The sequence below is a fragment of the Ammospiza caudacuta genome, chromosome 10 (genome assembly GCF_027887145.1).
Source record: "Ammospiza caudacuta isolate bAmmCau1 chromosome 10, bAmmCau1.pri, whole genome shotgun sequence".
In the NCBI taxonomy this organism is placed as follows: domain Eukaryota; kingdom Metazoa; phylum Chordata; class Aves; order Passeriformes; family Passerellidae; genus Ammospiza; species Ammospiza caudacuta.
Window position 1 is genome coordinate 16,836,472 of NC_080602.1, and position 24,325 is coordinate 16,860,796.

A 24,325-nucleotide genomic window follows, 5' to 3' on the forward strand; every position below is an offset into this window, starting at 1 on the left:
GAGAGTGACATCATATTTTCCTACTGTTTGCTGAAAAACCCTGAATGGTGTTATTTTATCTGTGTAAAATTGATCGGGCATATCAAAGTAAGCAATGTTTAATGTGTAAAAGTATCTTTACCCATAAACAAACATTTAATCCCTTTTTTAGGTCACATGCAGGAAGAATTTCCATTTAGGATGCACAAAGTATACTGCAAATGTAGGACTGTATGAAAACTTCCCTCTTTACCTGTAGCTGTGGCTGTCACATAGTGCTTGATAAATGGATGCAGAAAGTGAAGCTGCTAAAGAATGAAGTGTGTACACCTAAAATAAAGAGAACCAATGAGCTATATGTTTTATATAAAAGGTGAGTAAAATACATTTCTTTCTAAAGGGTATTGGAAATGTGTTCTGCAGGACTGTTCTAGTTTTAAAGCAAGTGCATGAAATAGTAACTGAATGTTACTTTGAGTTTACAGCACAGTGCTTAGAAAATCAACACTATTTGTTCAAGATAATTTGACGGCAGTCAACACCTTCTAATATTATCTCAAGATAATTAACTTGATTCTTGAATACAGAACAGCCACAGAAAATGAGCATACTGAAGTAGTGATTAAGCATGTCCTGTTATGACAATGAATTTGATGGAATAGTTCCTGGAAGCTGTACTATATAACACTGCAGTTCAAAGTAGTAACAGCTACTCAATACACATAAAATATAAAAAGTTTGTGTAGTCATGATATAATATTTTTGTCTAAAATCTCTTTTCTTACCTCAATTATGTGCTTATAAATTCCTTTAGTCTCCAGGAATAACAAAATAACTGGTTCTGCCTCACAATGCAACAGAAACAGTCCAGCTCTTAAAAAGAGGAAATGCAAGGATTTCTTGGAAATTTCAATGAAATTCGCAGTGTGAAGAAAATGATACTGTCCATTTCATCAAACATTAGGCTTTAGATTAAAGCTATGAATTACCTTGACATCTTCAATATTAGGATGTGGTGGTGATTTCATCTGCACAATAGTGTAAAGTATGTCATGGATGTGGTTGTTTAAGTACAGCACAGGATTAGCTATCACAGTTTTTGTGGATGCTATGCTTGCAGACAGCAGTGGTAGTGTTGTGGGTAGTGGAAGTGGAGACTGAAGTTGCTTTACAGTAGTTTCCTGTTATAAAAGAAAAGATTGTATTTAAAATTATTGCTTTGAAAAAAAATAGAGATTATTTTACATCTTAAATATATTTCCCAGATTATTTATCCTCTTCCACTGTTGTCTACTCACTACAGACAAGATTTTACTGTCAAAAGCAAGTTATTATTTACTATAAGGTTCAGACCTGAGAGCCATGTTTGCTGGAGTACATTTTGATTTCATGCAGGAAGAGTATTTTTATGTATTTCATTAGGAAGTGTGGACATTGTCTCTTAAGAAACAGTAACTAAACATGTACTTGCAGTAGCACAAGTTGGTACAACTGGTCACTGGTCTGAGTTTAGGAAAAAAGCCTAATTTGTACTTATTTGAGTTTCTCAAGGGGAAACAAACAGAACTTTAAAAAATTCTTTAATGTACATTCTAACCAAAACAGCTGTATGTTGCCCTGTTTTAAACAGGAGAAATCTAGGACTAGAGCATGTGAAAAGACTTGCCCAGTATCAGATTATTTGCTGTAGCTCAGTGTAGTAGTTAACATTTGCTGTAAAATCTCTTTTTGTACAAAATGCAGAAAATGCCATAACAGAATACCTGTCTGAGTTTATATTATTTGTTGAGCCTTGAAGCTAACATCTCATTCCTTGTAGCTCCTTTGCATGATTTGCAGAGGTCTAGGAATGAGATTTTGTTTTATTTCAGTAACTGTGAATTTAATTTATTATATAGGTACCTAGAAATTGTGATTAAAATTATGTCATAGTAATACATACATTGCTGCAGCTACAATATAAACCAGCAACATTTTTATTCCATAATCATAAGTAGCCTGATCTTCAGTGTCACAGAGCAGATTCTTCAGAACCAAATAATACATATTGGGAAAAGCAGCACACTTAAATAGCAAGCTCTTTCTCCAGGAACATTATAATGACCATTAGACTTAGAGAACATTACCAGAATCTATCTAGGCACAAACTCATGCACTTGACATAACTGACAGTCTAGAACTCTTCACATTCATCAGCAGAAATGAATTTTGAATTTGCTTTACCTGCTGTGACTCCTGCAGCAAGAACTTCAGCTCCATCCTTACAGATGCTAAACCTCCACCTTGTGCCCCATGGAGACTACAATAACTGAGGAAAACTCTGAGCAGAGCTTGGTTCCTCTGCAGCCACCACTTGCGTCTCTCAGCGTGCTCTCGCTTTGCCTGTAGTCTGCGCCTTTCGATCTGGTGCCGTTCGTACGAGCCAATGTCTGGCTTATCCATAATATCTTCGGGGTCAAGCAGATCCCCATTTACTTTGGTATATGTTTTACAGTAGTCTTTGTCCTCTGTGTCATGGTTGCATATTTCATGCATAGCAGCAATCTCTTTTTCCAGCCAGTTGTACAGCTGAAATCTGAGCTTTCCTCCATCCACTTCATAACCTGTAGCCAAAGTCCTCAGTTCAGTCATAAGGATTTTCAAACAGGCTCTGAATTTCAGTTGCTCAGCAATAACATCAACCTCAGTGTCTCCCGCCTCAGAAACCTCCCCATGTGGTGTTTGAGCCATGCTGGTGTCTGAGGTCCTCTCATCTTCACTCTTAGAATCAGACTTTTTCATCATTATCCCAACATCCTTGTCTTCTTCATCTGATCCATTTTTGTCTTCACCCCAGTCAAGAGTAAGGGGCTCATCATCAAATTTTACTGCTGGTTGACTCCAGTCAAATTGTGCTGAAGATTCAACAGTGCTCTCCAAAGCAAAGGAAGTTGAAATGGGTTTTGACCAGTCTATATCACCACTTCCAGCACCATCCTGTAGGGCTTTGGAATCTGAAACATCAGCCTGGATTGAAGGACTGGATGAATCTTTTTCTCCAGCTAGAGGTGACTTTTTTCTTATTTTTGGAATTTTGGAAAGGACTTCAAGGGCTAGTACAGGGCAGCCTACTTTAAAATGAGCATTTGCAGTAGTGAAGAACAATTTTCTTTCTATAAGATTAATTTTATCAACAAAGCTTTTCTCAGTTTTTAGACCTAAGGTGGCGAGAGTTCCTTCTGGTGAGCTGAAGTATCTTCGGATGAGCAAAGGGTGGGTCCGAAGGTAGTTGTAGAAACTGAACACCACAGGATTGCAGGACTTGACAATAACTGAGGAATTAAACAGATATGACATCCATTGAAAATGCTTTTTAGATGGTATTATTCTGTTTTGCAGTTATTTCCTGCATTAGGGATTTATCAAAACACACAAAGATAAATGTTGGGTCTAGTTATCAAAACAAAATGAAATAACTACTTATTCCCCACAAAAAGAAAAGAAGTATGAGCTGGATGAGTAGCAATATACAAATTCTATCATTTGCCTCACGGTTACATTGCACTCAGCTAAGCTATAAGGCAGCTGAGATGATCATCCAGGTAGAGATTTCCCCAAGGAAACTCCTGTAGAGAATATGAAACCTATGTGGCCACCTGTCACTTAACATTAGCCTTGAATAGATGGCATAGGAAATACTGCTAATTCCTAGAAGTAAGAATAAGAATTTAAGTCCATTAGAAAAAAGACCAACCAGCATTTATTACTAGAAAAGTATTGTATGAAGTGCCAAACAAAGACAGTTCTCCTGAGCTTAGCTGACAGCAGGAACTAAGTTTGGTGTTAGAGGGCTGAAGAGCCTCTCTTCTTTTTCTTAACACGTTTGCCCTATCAGATTAATATTTTTTCCCTTACCTGGGTTTTCATCATCATCTTTGGGTGTTTGTTCCAATAATGTATCCAGTGCTCGTGTGTAATCTTTCATTATCCAGTATGCAATGCTTCTCAGAAATGGATCAGAATGCAACTTAGTACAGCTGAATCCAGTTCCATCCTTCTGGCAACCCAAAATCTTTTCATAGAGAATGGAGGTGTATGTGACAGAAGTTTCAAACTCCGATTCATACAAACGAGCAATGACCATGGCCAATTGGATGTCTTCCATTTTCTCAAGGCACACCTATGGTAAGCAGTGGGGAAAAGGCTGTTTTATAAGGGGAGTTCTATAAAATAAAGTGAATAGCAATATATGTTTACAGAACAGATATTTTTTTCTCCTCTTATCTGTTCTTTGAAGTATAAATTAATCTTCAGGTCAAAAATGTGGTAAGTGATAGATATCCAAGTAACATTTTCTTCTGTTTGGAAAGAGGTGTACTTTTCTCTATTTTAGGGATTTCAGTATGCATAGTAGTACATAGCATTAAAAAATTAACGTGGCAGAAGATAAGGATGTCTATTTTTTGTCCATCTAGTAGAATAATTGCACCCTCCAACTTTCATGTTATTATGTCACTGGTAAGATATTTTTCCCACCATCTTGTGTAGAATTACATCTCTGAGGAAAATACATTCTAAAGTGAAGACAAACACACTGAAAATAAATAGGCAGATAGTCTAAAGGTTCTCTAAATCCCATCCTCTCCTGATGATCCTTAGCTTATGATCCTTCTCACAGCTCCCACCTCCCTTGTGGCAAGCAGCAATCATAGCTCCACTAAAAAGGGACCCCAGCACTGCTTCACAAGAGAACTCTTGACTTCTTTTTTTTACTTAATGTTGTACCAAGAGGTCATGCAGAATAGCTCGAGGCTGAACAGAGTGCTACAACTTAACTGTGCAGTTCAAACAAAGTTTTGCCAGAAGGGTCACAGTTCAAACTGTGATGATAGTTCCAAGTACTCCCAAGAGTACTTCCACTGAGAAATGGTATCTGAATAATTATTCTGACCTTCAAATCAGCTTCCCAGTTGCTTTTCACAGTAGTGTGGAGGTAAATGGTATGTCTGCAGGGCAAAAGGGAGTCCTGTGTGGACATACCATCCCATTTCTGCTGCCACAAATTGTGAAAACTTCATCAGAGACAGCTTGTAAGGATGCAGTAACATAGGTCAAATTAGAAACCGAAACTTAATTTCTCAAAAGCAGATACCTCTATAGCATCTTTTAGTGAACCTGCTAGCAAGAAAAATGCAGCTGACTGCTCAAACCGTTGTTTTCCCAACAAAGCAAAAGCATTTTTTAAAGCAGCTTTACGCCATCGGTCTTCATTGAAGTTGTGGCTGAAAAAGGCAGTCATCTTTTCATCATGCTGGGACCTGCATAAAGAAATGCAATGTATAGAGCTATTTATTATGTACCTTGGCATACTATCACTTGAACAACATTACTTGAAATTAAACTCTACTCTTGAATGAATTCTGCTTTGCATTCCTGGTTCAATTAACATTTAATCAAACTTCAAGTTAGCAGAACTCACCTAAACAGACCCCACACCACTGCCTTTTTCTTCATAGCAAGGTAGAAAAGTGCAGCATCTAAGGCATCATTGTTCCTCTGGAATGAAGCTTTTGCAACCTGTAGTGAACAAAGCCTACTATTATTGATGAAAATATAAAAGCTGCTGTTAGCTAAATAACCTGTGTTCTTTGTCACAGAGGATGGCAAGGTAGACTGTGTTATCTCTACAAAGCAGCAAAGTAATTTGTGAGAATGTTTTATTACTACGTAACAGAGCTCTACACTGCAAATGCTTTTAAGAGTCAGAAATACAGCACCACTGCAGATAGCAACCCCTCTCAAGCACAGTGGGACATTAGCAATGTGCAAATAAAAATATTTTCTTTAAAACTGTTACAGTAACTCATACTATTAGGTGAAATTCCTCTGGCAATCCATTACTTAAAGATACTTAAGCTAATAACAGTGTTTCTTGAATGAACACTGTTTGGGTTTTATATAGGACTCTCATGTAATTGGATTTGGAGTACTAGATAATTGTTTTGCTCCTGGATTCTTTGAATAAACTGTAACATTTAAAAACGTATTTTTACATTAGATGGCTAGGAAATTTAGTATAGTAGGCACATCTAACAGCATGGAGCTAAAGTTTGTAACCAGTAAAAAGTACCTTCTCAATGCACCTTCGGAGAGTGTTGATATTCCTGACCCACCAACCAATGCCCATCGCTCTCAGCTCAGACCACTGTGGGTCTCCCTTCTGGATAGCAGGAATCATATTGATCAACTCCTCCTCGGCCTCAGAATGGAAAGCCCATGCAAAATGGCAAGTTGACAGGCCTAAACAATAACATAAACCAGTACAATTCAGAAGACTAAGAGTTGCTAATAAGTAAATGGAATATTTCAGGGATGCAAAGTGGGGCCTCCAACCCAAGAGCTGGGTACATCTGAGAGACACTGATTCCCTCAAAAGCAAGTAGAGCTGTTAAAGGAACAGCTGAAGTATCTTTTTGCTTGCTAGGGATGTCCTCTACTCTGTACTTCTTTCATAATTTTCCAGTACTCCATTCAAAACTATACAAGATTTATACTGAAGGACAGAAGGAAAAATATTCTGTTATCCCAGAAGCAGACCCATTTTGGGCTAGAAACCCTGAAACCCTTCTCTCTGCTCTTTAGGTGGTAACTTCTTTGCTTTTTGTGAAACTTTTTTTTATTTCACAACATTTACTCAGATTAAGCAAAAAAAAAAAAAAACCAGCTGTGATGAAAATAATAGATATTCTTTAAGATAAACCCATGCTTATGTAAGGAAATAATGAATTACCTTTATAATCTGAGTTTTATCTGGTTGGGCAATTTATTCATGCCCCAAACTGGATAGGCCAGAATCTTCTATTCTAGAGCTATTTACAGTGCATGTAGGGAAGCCTACATCAAGCCTTTGCAAGATAATGGCCTTAATGAAATTGAAAATATGCAGAGAATAGAAATATGACATTATAAATGAAAGGTAAGCAGATGTTGTGAGGGTTACCTTGGTGGAGCAGCTGGACACGGTACAGGGGAGGCAGGGATGTCAGCAGGCAGGTGTGCAGGCGCATGGCCAGCAGGTACCGGAGGCCACATTCATCCAAGGTATCTCTTCCTGTGCCACAGGAAACACACTTTTAAACATGCAGCTGACTACAGTAGGCATGGAGACAATTTATCATAATATTGTGTGAGGAATGTATGTCAAGGCTGCTGAGAACCTGAACTACAAGTTATTTATTATGTATGAACTACAAGTTCTTGCTTACATCTGTTTTTCTTTCCTGCTGTATCTAACCTGAATAAGTGATGCTAGCTTTCAGCTTTGTCATCCCAAAATACCCAAGGACTAAGTTTACCTTTGCTGAGAAGAATAAGAATGTCAATTCAATAATATGTCAGTTACTAACCTGAGTAATTCTTATCTCTGTTCTCATCTAGTTCAGTGCTTGTCGTGGCCACAGTGTCTGCCAAAGCTACAAGGAACATCTGCTCCAGTCGAGTGAGGCCTGGCAAACTTGAGTGCATCAGGTGGCTTGAAAGGACACTGGCGTGTTCTCGGCCAAAGTAAGTTGGCCCATACTGTGACAGATTAATAACTTTGGATTTACTCTCCCTCTTTTCAGGCTCAAAATCTATAAAGTCTTCGGTTGTAACAGGCTGAACCTGGAACAGATCTGAGTACTGATCCTCTGCTTTTCTCTTTGCATGGTCTTCAGAGCCCTGAGGTACTTTAGAAGTTTCTTCGGCAACATAGGTGGCATCCTGATCTGCAGCAAGCAGTGCGTACAGCGGCAGTGGGGGAATCGAGTCTATCTCTGTGTAGTCTCGGGTCCCATCTTTCCCAGCAGTAATGGTGTCCTTGGCAGTGCTGCCACTCACACTGATGGTGCGAGAAAGATGGCGTTTAGGACCAGTCCCTTCTCCAGCTTCTGTGTCTTTGACTATTGCAACTTCTCCTGCAATGCATTTAACTAAATGCGACAGAATGGCTTTGGCTCGGCGAACTTTACCCAGGTCCATCAGTTCTAACAGCTGGGTTGGATGATACTGGGGTAGAGTAGGTGAAAGAACATGAGCAGCTTCAAAGAGGCCCCCATCCTGAATTACAGTTGGAGTGCCAAAAACATCATCCACAACACCTGCCCCGTCAATTACACTGGTCTTCTTCACCACTGCGCTTGTTTTGAATGGATCTTGTGTTGTTGAGTCTTCAGAAGGAAAAACGTCGCTTTCTCCATTACCAAACTTGACTGCGTGTTTCCACTGAGCATAAACATGCATTTCACAGTCCATGCCCACCACCAGTATTCCATCTCTCACCCAGGATAGAGACACAGGCAGGGAAGGAGTACCATCCACGGATGAAACCAAATCAATGGACCTCAGCAACACCCACTTTGACTTCACACCTTGTTTTATGCTCCCTCCTAGAGGCAGGGTGATGACAGCTACTCCCTCTTTGCTGCTGGTTTGATCTGTTACAATCCCTGAAAGCCTTCCATACATGAAGATGTTGGCACCCACTCCAACTGTCAATATATGTGAACCATCTTCTTTTGAAACCCAGTCCAAATGCACCAAATGCTTGATACTGGGCACCAGGTATTTGTCTTTATTCAAAAAAGCATCTGACTTACTGTAAACAAATAAATTACTATCCACGCTGACCCTTGAGTCAAGAACACTTCCAACCTTTACTAAATCATCCAGATGAATTGTCTGTTCCAAAACCCACTCTGATCCTCCAGTAGACTCACATTCAAGAATACAAACATGCATGGAAAATTCTTTGGAAACAAACCCATTATGCTGTATGGGTTGTTTGTATGCTACTGCAAGACGTCCTGTGTAAGAACAGCTAACAGCAACCGGCCTTCCTATTATGTTCACTGTACTGCTGTTGTCTTCCCCTTCATCATTCATTAAAGGCCATTTTCTCCAGTGGTAGGTCTCCTTCTCCTCAGCTCTGCTGTTCAGGTCAGTCTCTACAGTGCATCTCCAGAACCGCACTCTGTTGTCCGAACAGGACGTTACTATCAAATACGGTGCGAGGCAGACAGGGTATATTGATGAGGAACTCAAGTGACCTGAAGTCAGAACAAACATTTGCTTTTAGTAATACAAAATAGAATGCCTTTATGATTAAGGCAGATATAACACTGTCTACCTACTGCTAGAGAACTTTACAACGTGGTGTTATTTTTAAAATTTGGATTTGGATAAGGGCAAATAATATCAGAGCTGGTAACAGTCTTGCAGCTTGAACATTACCTATTATCTGCATTTCTGGTCACTATTCAAAGATAAACTGGTAATGAACTAATTCAGAGAAGAGCGCTTAGAACAATGAGAGGAATACAAAGACAAACAGAAGAAGGTGTTAGTGCATCAGGTAAAAAACCCACTATATATCAAACACAGGAATGCTGGCGAATGAGCAACTGGGTATAAACTGTTCATTAATAGATTAATACTAAAACTTACATTTCCAACTATTAAAGTGGTAAGTTTCAGAACAGCGTTCCTGTGGGGACTTGATACATTTACAGAAGAGTAACATGACACGGGTATGATGATTTGAAAGCACCTTTTCAGTCCTTTGTGTTTTCTGTATCAGTAAATCAGTCTTACGGGCTGGGGAGATACAATGCTATAAACCAGGAGATAAATCAGTGGACCAACTGTATAGCAAAAATTGTAAAAGTTACCTGCTGAAGGAGTTGCTCTTACTACTTCCACACCAACAGGAAGATCCAGGGGTTGGCTATACACAAGTCTGGAGCTCAGAATGAGTTTACTGGCAGTCTGAAGGTTAGCAATTGATGAAGATCGTGGTATGGGACTTATGCCAGGCGATACATCTGGAGAAGAATCCACAGTCTTCTGTTCAGGTACACTAAGCTTATTATCTGCTGAAGATGCTTCAGTTGATTTTGCTATATTAAAAAATGCCAGCAGTGTTAAAAAATTGTTTATAGGGACAAAGCATTAATATCTGATAATCAAATTTATTTGTTTTTACAAGAGCTCAAGTTGCACACAAAATCATTATACCATGTGTGCATGCTGTGTCAGTTTTATTGCATGCTGTGACTATTCATTTAAGACATCCATAACATTCTGAAATACTGATAGTTTGAAATAAAGAAGCCACTGCTTAAGTACATTACTTATCCCATCAACACATTTTAATTTTGTTCATAGTTTAAAATGCCATCAATATTTGTAAGGAAGTTTACTGCTTCTATTACACTGATATATTATTCTGAAGATTCTTGATTTCTAGGCTTCTGCTGGGCAAAGGTGATACAATTTGTTTTATAATAAACCACCAAAATTTGTTTTATCTTAAGTAATATGATAGAAATGTCTAAGAAAATTACAACCACCCACTCACCTAAACAGGCTTGGACAGATTTGAGATGAAGATGCCACATTTGAAGAACAGAACAGCCACTACTATCTTTTTCAATTACAACCAGGTAGAACTTCTCTGAGAAAGGTGGTGGACGATATCCTGTAATTCACACATCATATATAAAATATTTAAACATATATATTGATATAGGGTAATGAAATTTATATTTAAACTAAACAATTTTTCCGTAGCAAAAGATGCCCTAAAAACTGAAAATAAAATCCCCATTTTCATCTTTGAAATAAATGGTTAGATTATAAAACAAAATATTGAAACAGTATCATTAGCAGCATGCATTAATTGACATTTTGATTACTCATAACAACAGAAGAATTACAAAATAGATACTGACTTACAGACAATCTGAGTATTAACGGCATATATAATTTATTAGATATTTGCCTTTCCATTCAGTTTGAACTTTTTTGCCAGATTATAAAGACTCTTCTACATGTCTTCCTTTTTATTTTGAAGTTTTAAATCTACTACCAAACCTTCCAGTGATTTTCCATTGTGTTAACTTGAAAGCCAGATATATTGGCATCATTACCTGCACCTACCTATTGATGCAGAAAATGTGCTTCTATTCTGTTCACGTTTTATATACAACATAAACACTTTGAAAAATGTACTTTGTCATACAAGCTGTTTCACTCCAGGCAATTAGAAACTCTTTGTTTAACACCATTTAGCAACAATTCATATGAGCAATACATGACAGCCATTTCACTAAATTTTACAGATTCTCATTTAAAAGTAAATTACCACATGCCAGCCAGATTTTAGTATTCCTGAAAAACATTTTTTGCTACCAATTTAATTCATATTAGTTAGAGTTCATGCTATACCTTGTGATGGCTGGAAAAATATCTCAGTTTCCTTCCCTTCTGCATCCTCCTTATGTGGTTTGTATCCCAAAATGAAGTCTTCTTGGAAGACATGAAGCAACTGTGTGTTTGAGCCACACTGAAACATTGAGCAACTGTTATGCTTCCAGAACAGTACAGCAATATTTAGTATTAATGCAATTAATTATTTCCTCAGTGCAATCTAGCTACCAATGAGGAAGACTTTCTTTTATAAAGTTTAAAGTTATCATCAGAAAAAACAAATATTTTCCTTTCATATTATGAACAGCATGTTCTTGAACTCATCATTTGTATATTGAAATAATTTCACCAAGGGCTGCCAGGACAGACAAATTCTGTAATAATACTTCTGCTGCAGTTATTGACAGATGAATTAGTATCTGATTTCATTTTTCATTTTCATCTATTCATTTTTATTTCTTTGGTGTTGAAAACTTCAGTGGAAGGACATGTCTGCAGCGAATTGCTTGGGAAATCTGAAAAAGGGAACAAATTGCAGATTTTCCTTCTCTCAGATATCTTAACATCTGTCTTTTCTGACAGCAATGTATTTCTTCACAGTAACTCCACCTCGCTACAGAGAAGGCTGCTCATGGTGAAATCCTTCCCTGCTGGTAAGGAAAAATATATCCTTAAAATAGAGTGATGGCAAAGTGATGCTGCAAAACACTTTTTTTTTTTCCCAGAGAAACAAGATGGTATTCTTTGTACTCATTTATAAAAATTATAGGAAAATGTTTTGTAAATCTGAACTTAAATTTGAAGATTTTATGTTACTGATACATGAAAGACACAGAATTTATTGACAATATAGAAATACTTATTTATAAATGTCCAAACTCCATAGTTTTCTAATTAAAATTGGTAAAACTCACTGTTTTTGCAAGCTGCTAACAGAAAACAGCATTGGAGAACATATAGTATATATCATCAAAATAAGTGACTAAGAAGAAGGTTCAGTTATCCTACCTGCTCATTGATTGAGAAGTATAGCTGTGTTAATTAATAAATTTATTTTACAATACAAAAAGCTTGAAGTCATACCTGGCTATCATTCTTACATTCTTACGTTTTGGATAGTCAGATCTAATTTTTAGGTTTGGGCTTTTAAAAGTTATTTAAAATTTATTTTTGGTTTTTTTGTGTTTGAGGGGATTGTAATTATTTCCTTTAAATTATGATACCATGGAAATAATTCTTTAGTAAAGTTTAGTTTTCTTCAATAATATGCTTAGAAAATATAGCTTTACTCTAAAAATGAACTTTGAGCTCTTAGCAGCTAACAAAAAGTTGGCTTAGTAAAATGCTCAAGGTACTTCAATATTCATAAAAATTCAAAGCAATCATTGTAACCCTAGAAAAATGTAATCTCTTTTATGTCTTTTCAACAGATTAGGCTAATTAACAAACAAAGTTATTAAACACCCTTATGTTTACCCTAGAGAGTCAACCATTTATTTACTTTGTTAGTTATTGCATCAAGCTCAATGATACATCCTGGTCGAGCAGTAGATTGTTGGCTCACAATATTAAACACCTCCCCAATAAGTTTCTGAAACAGAGAAAAATGAGTAGAATTAGTATATTTTTCCTTTGGACAGAAGAAAATTGCAGTTGCTTATGATAAACTGATGCTTCAATTTTTTCTTGTTGGCACAAACCGTAACAGACTTCTTGCAGTTGTCACTTTGACACTCATGAATAATGTATTTATCAAAGCATGTGCACTGTTGTGAGTCAGTAGCTCTTCATGGGGATGAAACACCAGTTTTTATGGAAGCTAAATATTGCTAATTTAAAGATTTATCCTTGCATAACACCACATAATGTGTCTGTGCAATGAGAAACAATATACCCTTTCACTTCTCTTTCAAGCTTTTGTCACAACATGTAGAAAACACCTTCAGTACAGCTTATATATAAGCTGAAAGCTCTATTGATTTTTGCTGGAATGTTCAGAGTCACTGCTCCTAGAACAGATTCTTCAGACTGATCTGAATACTGACAGGCCTTGTCTTGCAAGATGGTTTATAAAATAACAGAAGAATGAGAAAAAAATTAAAGATGTGTTTCTTTATACAATAACAGTACAAGGTCAGGCTTTACTTTTCCTAAAGTCACAGAAATGAAAGATAAAAAGAATGAAAAAATTAGTTATTGAAAAAAGAAAGCTAATATGACCCTTAGCTGATTCCCTTATATCCCACCATCTCTGCCCTTCCTCATATACAGATGTAACTTAGGTGGATACACCTCAGCCTTGCTCTTCTGTTTTCCTTTTCCCTCTTGCTCTTGACTCCCCTTTTCTGAGAGGACAAACTAAGAAATCCTATTTTTCCTTTTCCCGCCTGCCACAGGTTGGAGAAACTTGTATGGGAAATTTTGGTTCAGTGCAGACACTTTTAGTAGTAATAGCTGCATTTTTTCTGCAAATGCTTAAAGAGAGCTGCAAAATGTGCAACTATGCAAGATGTAATGCATAAGATCTATACATGGAATGGCACAAAAATCACACAGAACTAAAGAAAGACAAACCACTGGAAGGGGGGAAAGGTGAGTTACATTAGTTGTATTTTAACAGTTTCAAACCAAACCATGTAGAACTTACAGATGATTCAGGGTCAGATAATTCATCCAGAAGCTTTCGTGCATCTACAACAGCTTGATAGAGCCTCAGGTTTTTGCCATCTGATGCAACAAAGCAAGCACTAGCAGAGTTGCAATAGGTACCTAATAGGAGATACAAAAAAAATTCATGAAGAAAAAAATGGCAGTCAATGGTACCAAGCAGTCTATTACAATCCTCAGTATGTGAATATGCTTCAAACATAATTTTCATCAAGCATTGAAGCAAAAAACCTAAGCAAATGTGTGCATTAATACATCATTTGAACTTTGAAATAATTCCCTTTCTGTTCATGAATGTACCCAGAACTCCTCAAAAAGGTTCAGCAATCTAAGCTGAACTCATGTATGTTTACAAACACTATTCACACAAGCCCCAGTCTGTAGTACACCTAAGGGAAGGCTGCCATTCTTTACTCTGGTGATATTTGATATGCTGTCATCTCCAGGGCATTGCTTGGAAGAGCCAACTCCACATTCCCAAGGTTGTCAGGGGAACCTTGGGAGTGTAAGGGGAAGCTATTCAGCCATAGCTTTCTTCCCTGTTTATTGACCCTAGGCTCTTTACATAAAATTAATCTCTATGAATATTCCCTTCTGCCCTGCAGTTGAAGTGCAGACATAAAAGTGGAGGAAAAAATAGATATGTCTAGAGTTCTGAACAAGATATGAAAAATTTAAGAGTGTCTTTTTTTGTTTCTCAACAGTACATACAACAGGCTTTACACTGTGATATCCATTTTCCTCCAAACTACAAGAATGAAGCTCATTATTTGTGTTTAGAACACTTTGTGGGATACAGACAGCCCAGAATGTTACTATGTAAGTAGAGAAAAAGAATTTGTTTTATTTTAAATGAAATATATTATGTATTTATAACTTTGCATTAGTATAAAATTTAATGCTACCCCACAGTACAAATGGCTTTTAGTACTGTATACAAAGATGACAACTACTACAACACATCTTTGTGACAATTAGAAAATAAGTATCTGTGTGGCTTCATAGAGCAACATTTGTAGAAGTAATTTTCTTAATTGCAATGGAAAGCTCTAAAATTAAAAACAAAAACTGAAGAATTGGCCAAGGGCATCATACATCAGACATTGTACAGTCTGACCCCTGAAAAAGTGTTCTTTGCAGTTCTGTAAAGTTAATGTACTTTATTTATTTATAAATGTCCTGGGTTCTAACTGGGCTTTTGTAAGCTTCTGGTGGTCTGAAAAACTTCAGTACTGTTTCAGGACCTCCTAAGCACTTTTAAGCCAGCATTTTAAAGGGATTTGAGCCAATTTAATGCCAGTTTTGGCTGAAAATCTTCCCCTATAGTTCTGATGTCCAGGTGGTCCAATTATTAGCTCTGTTCAAGCCAATGTCCCTGCAGCTGCACGTGGCCAGCACCCTAAGCCATCAGCACACTTGCATTTGCAAACCACATCAATGCAGAGAGCACTCAAGGAAGCTGCCTGAAGCACTGGGGAAAGGCAGCATCCTGTTCTCTGTGGGAGCAAGGAGTGCTTACTCACACAAAGGAGTTCCTGAGTGTCAGCTGATCCACAGGGACTGCAGACACACTCAGACCACTGCAAGTGATTTGCAGTAGCTTAAAACAAAGTAAAAATGCTTAATTTGCATAGTAAAAGGAAATTTTTGAAAAGTAAATGTAAATACACTCCAAATAAAACAGTAATTTATTGTAACACATTAATTCTACAACACACAGTGTTAACTTTATATGGAAACATGCCGGGTACACTCACCAAGGCAATAGCTGGGAATGAGTGTTGGAAGCCAGGCTACATTAGAGAAAGCAGAGGTGTGAAGAGAGTTAATTCGAGCCAGCTCAGACACTCCTCCAGTGTAGGATAAAGGTCCTATGGGGTCTACTCGCCACAGAATCAGCTCACTGTAGATTGCATTTGGGTCATGGAATGTACGGGTTGCTGCATTCTTAAGCTGCTGCTTAGAAGAGCCTCTCTTATGCTTAATAGGATCCATCATCCTGTTTATCCTGTCGGAGTCCCAGGAGGCGTCTGACTCAGGAGTTAACAGAGCATTGTGATGAGAAGATGTCAGCAGCAATGGTAAAACAGAATGGCAGGCCAGATCATTGAGGTGAAAGCGGTGTCCACAGTACCTGAACTTATGGGATACAGTTAGCACAGTAGTGAAAGCTGATTTATCAGCAAAAGTAACTGCCCACTGGTTTAGAGAGCCATCTATGTGTTTGGAAATCATCATTACCACAGGAGAAATTATATTCACATTTGCACTGTCCCGGGCAAAGCTTGGTCCTTTATTTGCTAGAGTATTATCTGGAAAGTCCATTGTTTTCTGCTGTGCAGCACTGCTGCTGTCTTTTACAAAGACGGGGCAGGCATACATCATAATATTTTTGCTAAGGGAGCTAGCATCTCCAGATGGAAATGCAACAGGAATCCTAGAAGAAAATGAAACCTAAAAAAAAAGGAAAAAGAAAAAATCAGAATATATGAACTCAGCTTCAGCCTGAATAAATGTTAGCTATTTTACAGGAAGTACTTAAACAGAATTCCTACTGATATTCAGCTCTAAAGCAAAGGACAATGTTAGCATTAAAAATAAAACCATTTCAAATATGCCATACCTGAACTTGTCGAAAGATGCCTGGAGTGTGTTCATCTAAATACTTCACATGCCACACTAGAAAGGTCCCATCAACAGGATGGATAGTGAAAAGCATATCTGGATTCCTGTTCCATTCTGTTAGGAGCAAGTCGATTTTCCGGTCCAACAAAACTGTGGGCAGAGGCAGGCGAGGCCCTGCTAGCAGAGATGTTTTGGGGCTTCCCTCTCTTTCTCCATCTTCATGTTCTGAAGAGCCTGTACCAGTCCCTGTCTCTGATTCTCTGTCTATAGACAAATCTGCAACAGAAATATGCCATTTTTTGCAAAGATATCCCTATCAGTTTCCATTCAACACAGAATTTTTTAATCTGCTAGTAGTACTAGCTGGTCAGAACTAACCAGATTACTAACCATGATCTAACTTCATATGTAAGCCTTTTTCTTTTTCTTCTGTTTCTTCTTCCTCTTCAGCTTCAATATCAAAATCTTGTTCTAGTTGTTGTTCCGAAATTTGTCTTAGATGCTGCATGAATACTTCAATAGAGGATGTAAAATGAAATTCTTTATTATTCAGCCAGTGGACAACAAAGCCTCCACTTCCTTCATCTGTATTAAAAGCAGTTCCAGCCAACACTGAAGGAATATCTGTGGACATTTTGAAACAAATAAAAAACCTATGTATTAAACCATATAAAGCTATGTATTAACCACTCATCTTTTTATTCATATATATATATGTACATATACACATTTCACTTATTTTAGGTATAACATAATTTGTGCCTGCAAGATTAAAAAGGTAAAGATCAAGATTTTACATCCAATTGTAATGAAAACAGCAAAGATATTTTAAGGTCAATACATTTACATGAAAATTTATTCTTATGTGAATGGTAAATGATATTTAGTGGTTCTAACTGCTCAATTTCATATGTTGCAGTGTTGACTTTCATGTATGGATTTTAGGTAAAGAAAGTCACTGCTCCTTAATCTTTTCCTTCTTTAAAAATATTCTGCATTATTCTATAAAAATCAGCTGTTTTCCCACCAAGAGACTCTGATAGTCTTTTTCAATCACTACATTCTGCAGGATGCAATTACTCTATTCATCATATACCATGGCCCTCCAAACCCAAGAATCAAACACCAACCAGATCGGAAATTTATGCTTCTTTTGCCTTCTCATCTGCAAAGATGAATTTCATTTGCTCATAAAGATGCTGAAGGTATTCAGAACAAATTCAGCTTCATTTGTCTTAAAAAACTCTATGCCAAATAACAGACTTCCTACAAGTTCTCTCTATTTAATGAAACAAAGCTCAGCTTCCTTTATTTTTTCCATGTTGTGCAAACACATTATTGCAGTCTAATCAATGTTTGTATTTCACCTGTATTAGGGTTGATGCTTGCTGCTATGTGGAAGTGACCAAGTGCATTTGCTTGATGGGAAATGTGTCGCTGAACTTCATGAATGCCCTGCTGATCTGGCAGTACATCTGTGTGGGTAACAAGAACTGAAGATCTCCTTTGTCCTTTTCTCATATTTTTCAAATGATGAATTGTCTGTTGTAGTTATAAAAAATAAATTAATAAATACCAAAAACATTGTCAGATAAAAAGTTACACTTACATAAAGCTTCTTTCTACTAACAAAATGAAGACTAATTTCAAAAGGATTATTTTAAATATATTTCAACACAGATTAGTAACATGATACATCTAATTAGTAATTAGATGTATTATGTACTTCTGATCGACCCAAAAGTAAATCTCTTCTAACAGTCTTCTAAAAGTTCCTTTAATATCTACTCAACAACACCACAAAAAATACACAGGATTTTGCACAACATTAATGGACAAAATTAAAACAATCTAAAAGCAGTAACTTTTGTAATATAATTTTATAATGAATTGTTTTTGTATGACTGAAAATTTCTGAGCATATAAAGAGCACAAGTGATTTAACAGTCTGAAGTGTAATTGCTCCCAAGCTCCCTATTTATTGATGGCCATGATATTTAAGAAGTAAAACCTTCATCTGATTGTAATGGTCAACAAATGAGTGGTGAGGTGTTTTTTTGTTTTCTTATCTTTCCTTGGTTTTATATTGATAGTGTAGTGCTGAGGATAACAGACCACCACTTTGTCATCTAGCAGGATCATCTTTATTAAACACACTTGAGTATTTATATGTTTTTTCTGTGCACAAGAAGGATCAACTACACAGCCAGTGATTAAAGACTGACCAATCAGACAACTAAATGGAAGAACAGATGTTTCTTTCTCTTTTATCTTGGACACTCTCACACATCCCACACAGTTAATTGAAACATTCTCACACTCACATTTGTAGCTGCAGATGATCTTTGGTATGCCCTTTCTCATGAGAAAAAGGTGCTTGTTAAGGTTGATCAGGAGTAGCTGCTTCTACAGACAGGTTTTCTTTTACTGTAAACTTTATAGACTCACTAAGAATATAAGACTGTCACTGAAACAAAATTATCTAATGAAGTAACTAAAATTTAAGATTTTAGTTATTATTTTGTCTTTATAATTGCAGACTTTCAGACCAAATCACAATGAAACCATCATTACTATTCCACATTAAAGATTGTCTCTTCCCATCACTGTTAGCTAACTATAAAAAAAGCAAATTGAATTTTAAAAACATGGTGTATGAATGCAGAGTTGGAGTCTCTGACTTTTTCAGTGTTTAGTAATAGACTTCAAAACCTGATATGGAATAATTCAGGTTATTCCGTTATGCATATAGGTATTACATAATACATATTCTTAGAGCTCTATATCCTTCAATATTTAAAGTTTTGAGAATCCTGAAATAAAAATGTCACAAATTAAGTATTTACATGTACCTCTAGTGCATGTTGTATAGTGTCCTTTTGCTTTCCAGACTGAGAGATGGTGCTGCTGATGCTGGAGGTGGTGGTTTCACAGATCTGCTCCCCCAGGAGAGTATCTTCGGGCAGCAGCGTCTCTGCCCACAGCCGGCAGATGCCATCGAGGCATGAGGTGAGTAACACATTACAGACCAACCCCCTGATGGCAGAGACAGCAAAATTACTGCCTGGGGAACTCAGTTACATAGACATAGCAGAAATTAGGGGAGTGTACAAGAATTTAGTAGTTACTGTTTTATCCAAATTTCTGCTTCTCCCCTAACTGAAGGTTAACATGATTAGCATTTTTAAACCTGGTGATACAGAACTTAATGGGAAGGTATTGCCATGCCTTGTTTCTTCAAAGTATAAGAAGAGAAGTCTCATGCTCTTGATGGCAAAACATTAGGCAGAATGTTAAAAAAACACCTGATCAAAGGCTTGCTTGCTTTTTGAAAAAAGGCAGCTTTCAAACCTGGGCATGTACTTGCTGATGTTCCGCCAGGAAAATCCTGTCACTGCTCGGGGATGCGCCAAATAAACAAAGGAAAACTGCACATCCTCTGAGCCTTTTTTCTTTTCTTCATTCTCTTGGGGCAGGAGAGATGACTTCCAACCAGTCATAGGATACCAAACCTTCAAGAGGCAGTCATCCTAGGTAAACCAATAAAAAGCCAGGGGCTTAGGTAGCTATAATTAAAAATGTAACAAGAACAAAATCACAAGCAATAACCAACTGCTGTTCTGGTATTGTTCATGAAAATTTGGCTCAGAACTAAAATTCATCTCGCTGTTCAACTAACAGTAGGTGCCAGTAAAAAGTGCTTACCTATTGAGACTTGTAAACCAAAAGGAATCATTCAAATGAGAGGGTACATTAAAGAGAATTATTAATTGAAAACTTAGCTTGAATAGTGATTTGACAAAAAGTATTGCAAACTGAAATAGAATTGATAACTGAACCAGAATTCACTAAATAAAAACCTTCTTTAATTTATCCAGATATGTGCATATTATACCAGATCATAATGATCTCATTACTTTCAACAGAAGTAGAAAAGATTGTTTATGTATATCTGAAAATTCATCTAAGTATACTACATCTAAAAAAATTTTTTTAAAAAAATATAACACATACATACATACAAGTCTGTATCACTGTCATTTACTCATGTATTCAGTAGGAATACATAGATAAATCAAATTTCTTGTTGCTAAAATCCATGGAATTACACAAAATACAGCATTACATGAGATCATAATTTACCATTGCTAAGATTACAATAGAATGTAGGGTTCAGGTCTATACATATTACTTTTGTCAGACAAATGAAAAATACTGCAAAAACTCAATTATTCTTTTTTGTCCTTACCTTCCCAGCTGTTGCAAAATATTCACCATCAGGAGACCATGACATCAAATGTACTGATGTTGCAGTCCTAGAGAACAAAAGAGCAAGTTAAGTAAGGTCTATTTATTCTAAAATATTAGTCCATAGGTATTCAGTTGATTCAGTGTTACTGTTAATTATTTAAATTTAATATTGAATTAAGTAAAAATTAGATTAAGTATTTTATAGTTGTTTCTTTAAGCATACTTTTTGAATAGTAGGAGCAAAGAAGTATTTTCATACTTTATTGAAAAGACAGCTGAAAAAATTGGTTTAAATACAGCAAGCTAGGTTAGATTCAATAGGGGTGAGGATTTTTTATTTGAAATAACTTATATTGTTTGAATTTTAGGGTATTTAAAAGTACATTTTAAAATACAGGTGAGGTAGCATTGCAATTTGTCTTAAAACAAAAATTATCTCACTTGCACTGCCAGACACATTTCCAGTCATTTAGAACTGGGAGAACTTTATCATCCTTGATCTGACTGCTGGCATCATCATCTTCATCTTCCTCTAGAATGTCATCAGATGGAGGGGCCCACAATTGCAAAAAGTCTGTTGCTGTCAATAACCTGTTACCTGAAAGGGAGTGATACCAAAGCTATGGAAACAGGATGATGAAGGTATGTTGAAAGATTAAGCCTCTCATCATATTTTGTTGTGAATTATCCAGAATAGGTTGAATGCTAAACTTTAGTCCATTTTAAATATGATAAGGTGTTCCATCATCTCACCCAGCTGGTTTTATTAAAACATTTTGAATTTATAGTATCTTTCAAGAAAGAATACCAAGGCTATTTATTTAGTTCCTCTTTTTGCATTGTTAAAAGGAGAACTTTGAATCATAGAATTGTATTTACCAATAAATGTTGCAGATGCTTAATAGCTATTCATATCGCAAATAAATACAAAGACATCTTATAAAGATTTGTGTCTAGGTACATTGTTGACTTTTGTGCTAAAATTTCATTTAAATGATTATTAGTGACAATTTAAGTCAGTTAACAACTTAGCACTGTGATTCCCAAACCAAAATCTTACATAAGAGAGGCAAACACTTGGCACAGCATCTTAACAAATGTTAACTGTGGCTTCACATTTTATGCAACACTGCCTGAGAAGAGGTAATTTAAAATCTGCATATTCAAGCTCTCATTTTATTATATTAATAATATTTTGTGTTCAAGTCATTCTAACTACAAATGTTGACCAAATATTTCATAAATGATGCATTACCTTGAGGATCCCAGGCCAGGTTGTAAGTCATAGAACTGAGGAAGAATTGCCCAGTTTTTAGCCACTGACACTTCAGCTGCTGTAGTGTAAAAAGAGTCAAGGATTAAGTCTCACATCAACAGCAAAAAATAAAGATATTGGTATTTCTTTCTATATGAAATTGCTATTAAGCCTGCTGCAAAAGTATTAAGAGATAGATTGGTACATCAAGTTTTAGTATGTTTTAAAATAGTTTTGTAAAATCTATCTGGACTTGTCCCACATACAAATATTTCTGTAGATTACTTTTGAACTACTGTGACCATAGATTTAGAGGAACGTAAGGGATGGCAGTATAGATACCACAAAGATTGTGAAACCTGCTTGGGAACATCCTCAGTGGTCAAGCGCTCAGCCATGTCTGTGCTGTTAAAATAAGTCTGGGTGCACTAAACAAGTCTGTGCTGTATGTCTGTCCTGCACCTCTCATAACCTCACAAATAAGAAATACCAGCTTGTCATTCTAGTATGAGACTCAAGAACAAAATGTTGGGGACTTAGGAGAAGTGCAGTCCACAGCTCATTCACTGAAAGAGTCTACCCATCCAGTTGTATTATGATTGGTGGAAACTGTTTATCCATTTTTCTGTTGTGTGCCAACATAATATAATAAAAATAACTGGCAGACAGACTTTTGCCTCTTCTAAGAGCCTTAACAGAATTAAAATAATGAAATACACACTTACACAATTTCTTTTATGAGAATTTATACCAAGTGGTTCAAAAATGCAAACAGCGTTTCCATATGATGCAGCAATCTGGGGAAAGGAAAGAAAAAAAAAAGTTGAAGACTCAAAATGTAAGGTCAGGAGGCAAGCGGAGTAAGTGCTCCTTAGTATTCCAAATTAGCTAAAGAATTTCCAGTACCTCTTCTATGTGCCAGGGTTGAAATTTCACTTGAAAAGTGAAATTAGTACAAATGTAATTAACTGTGTTATGGGTATATTTTCTTAAGGCAATTGAGGAAAACACTCTTGAATAAACCCACCTTTCACATTTTAACTCTAAACAGGGCAGACATCTCTTTCAGTGGCACAAACACAGTCACAGTCATCTAGAGCAACTACTCTTAATGCACAAGAGAAAGTTGATGCCTTCACTGCTTCTGCTCGTGTTCTGTGTACTTCACAGCTAACTAATGCATTAATTATTAGTGTCTGTGTCCCTAGATTACATTTTGTATCACTAAATAATAGTTACAAAAAGCAGAAAGAAATGCAACTCTATTTTTAGCATTCAAATACATTTTGAGAGGATATAAATGGTAAATAGAAAAACTGAAGTACATATGCCATTGAACCCTTCAGTTTCTTTCATTCACTTATTTCACAGAAATCTCTAAACACAAAATAGTATTCCTTAGGTATTTATCTGGGCTTGTTCCTAATACTCATATCCTTTAAATACTTCTAACTATCTTTAAAACTTCTCTTTCTTCTTTAGAAGATTTTTAAAGAAAAACTGTTTAAGTCCTTCCCATCCAGGATCTGGTTTCCTCAAAACGGAAATGATGCAAAAGTTTCATGGCATTTATTACGAAATCTTATTTCTTCCTTAGGGGGAGGGGGAGAGAAGGTTGCAACAACAGAGTCAGTCAGAGAACAGACTGTGTGTTCAGAGTCCTGAATGCAGAACCACCCAGGGGTTTGTGGTGGTCTTGCAGGGACCATCTCTGAAGCTGGGATCTCTCTCCCACTCTTACTGGGACTGTGCTGCTGACGTTCAAGGGCTCTGCCAACTAAATCTGCCCAAATCCTAACTAGGGCTCCCTCAGTACTGGTACCAATTTTTAATTCTAGTCAGCAGTGACAACGGACAAACAAAATTTGCTCAGTGCTCTACTGGAACTCCTAGAAAATTTTTTTCCTTCCTCTTTCTAACCCGTCTCTCTAGCATTGTTTGGGGATTTAGAATGAAACCACTAAGCAAATCAAGGGGCCATGCAGTTATGACAGCTCTTGGTGTAGCACTTCTAAACACACTAAACACGCTGAAGCCTTTCTAAATGTATTTCAAATTCATGACTTTGCAGGACACACACACATATGTGTATACGTATGTATAGATAAATGATTTATCCATTTCTTCTTTTGTTAGATGGAAGCACACAAAATGGAGCCAGTAACCATCATTTCAGTACCATCCCAGTTCTGATATTGTACTGTAACTAATGCATCTGTTCACATTTTGTCACACCTCTTATTGCAGGTCCCAGAAAGGGAATAAAACCTTTGTTCCAACATGTCTCCTGCTTCCTCTACCTTTCTCCCTCCCCCAAATTAC

At 36.6% G+C, this 24,325-nt stretch overlaps 1 protein-coding gene across 2 annotated transcripts in view; it reads right to left on the bottom strand.

The window, feature by feature from the left end:
• The window catches only part of DMXL2 (Dmx like 2), a 47,533-nt gene that overhangs the window by 14,716 nt on the left and 8,492 nt on the right, over nt 1-24,325 (bottom strand). For both annotated transcript variants that reach the window (XM_058811623.1, XM_058811622.1), the window contains exons 3-26: nt 22,729-22,800; nt 22,004-22,082; nt 21,190-21,346; nt 20,747-20,813; nt 19,849-20,027; nt 19,350-19,533; nt 17,865-18,039; nt 16,888-17,121; nt 16,496-16,773; nt 15,630-16,326; nt 13,853-13,974; nt 12,707-12,796; nt 11,224-11,341; nt 10,355-10,474; nt 9,666-9,893; nt 7,365-9,044; nt 6,959-7,069; nt 6,089-6,258; nt 5,438-5,535; nt 5,111-5,276; nt 3,874-4,138; nt 2,203-3,290; nt 969-1,160; nt 233-309 (exon numbers count right to left, since the gene is read on the bottom strand). In XM_058811623.1, coding sequence (XP_058667606.1) covers nt 233-309; nt 969-1,160; nt 2,203-3,290; nt 3,874-4,138; nt 5,111-5,276; nt 5,438-5,535; nt 6,089-6,258; nt 6,959-7,069; nt 7,365-9,044; nt 9,666-9,893; nt 10,355-10,474; nt 11,224-11,341; nt 12,707-12,796; nt 13,853-13,974; nt 15,630-16,326; nt 16,496-16,773; nt 16,888-17,121; nt 17,865-18,039; nt 19,350-19,533; nt 19,849-20,027; nt 20,747-20,813; nt 21,190-21,346; nt 22,004-22,082; nt 22,729-22,800 — 6,647 coding nt within the window. The remainder of the gene's footprint in view (nt 1-232; nt 310-968; nt 1,161-2,202; nt 3,291-3,873; nt 4,139-5,110; nt 5,277-5,437; nt 5,536-6,088; nt 6,259-6,958; nt 7,070-7,364; nt 9,045-9,665; nt 9,894-10,354; nt 10,475-11,223; nt 11,342-12,706; nt 12,797-13,852; nt 13,975-15,629; nt 16,327-16,495; nt 16,774-16,887; nt 17,122-17,864; nt 18,040-19,349; nt 19,534-19,848; nt 20,028-20,746; nt 20,814-21,189; nt 21,347-22,003; nt 22,083-22,728; nt 22,801-24,325) is intronic.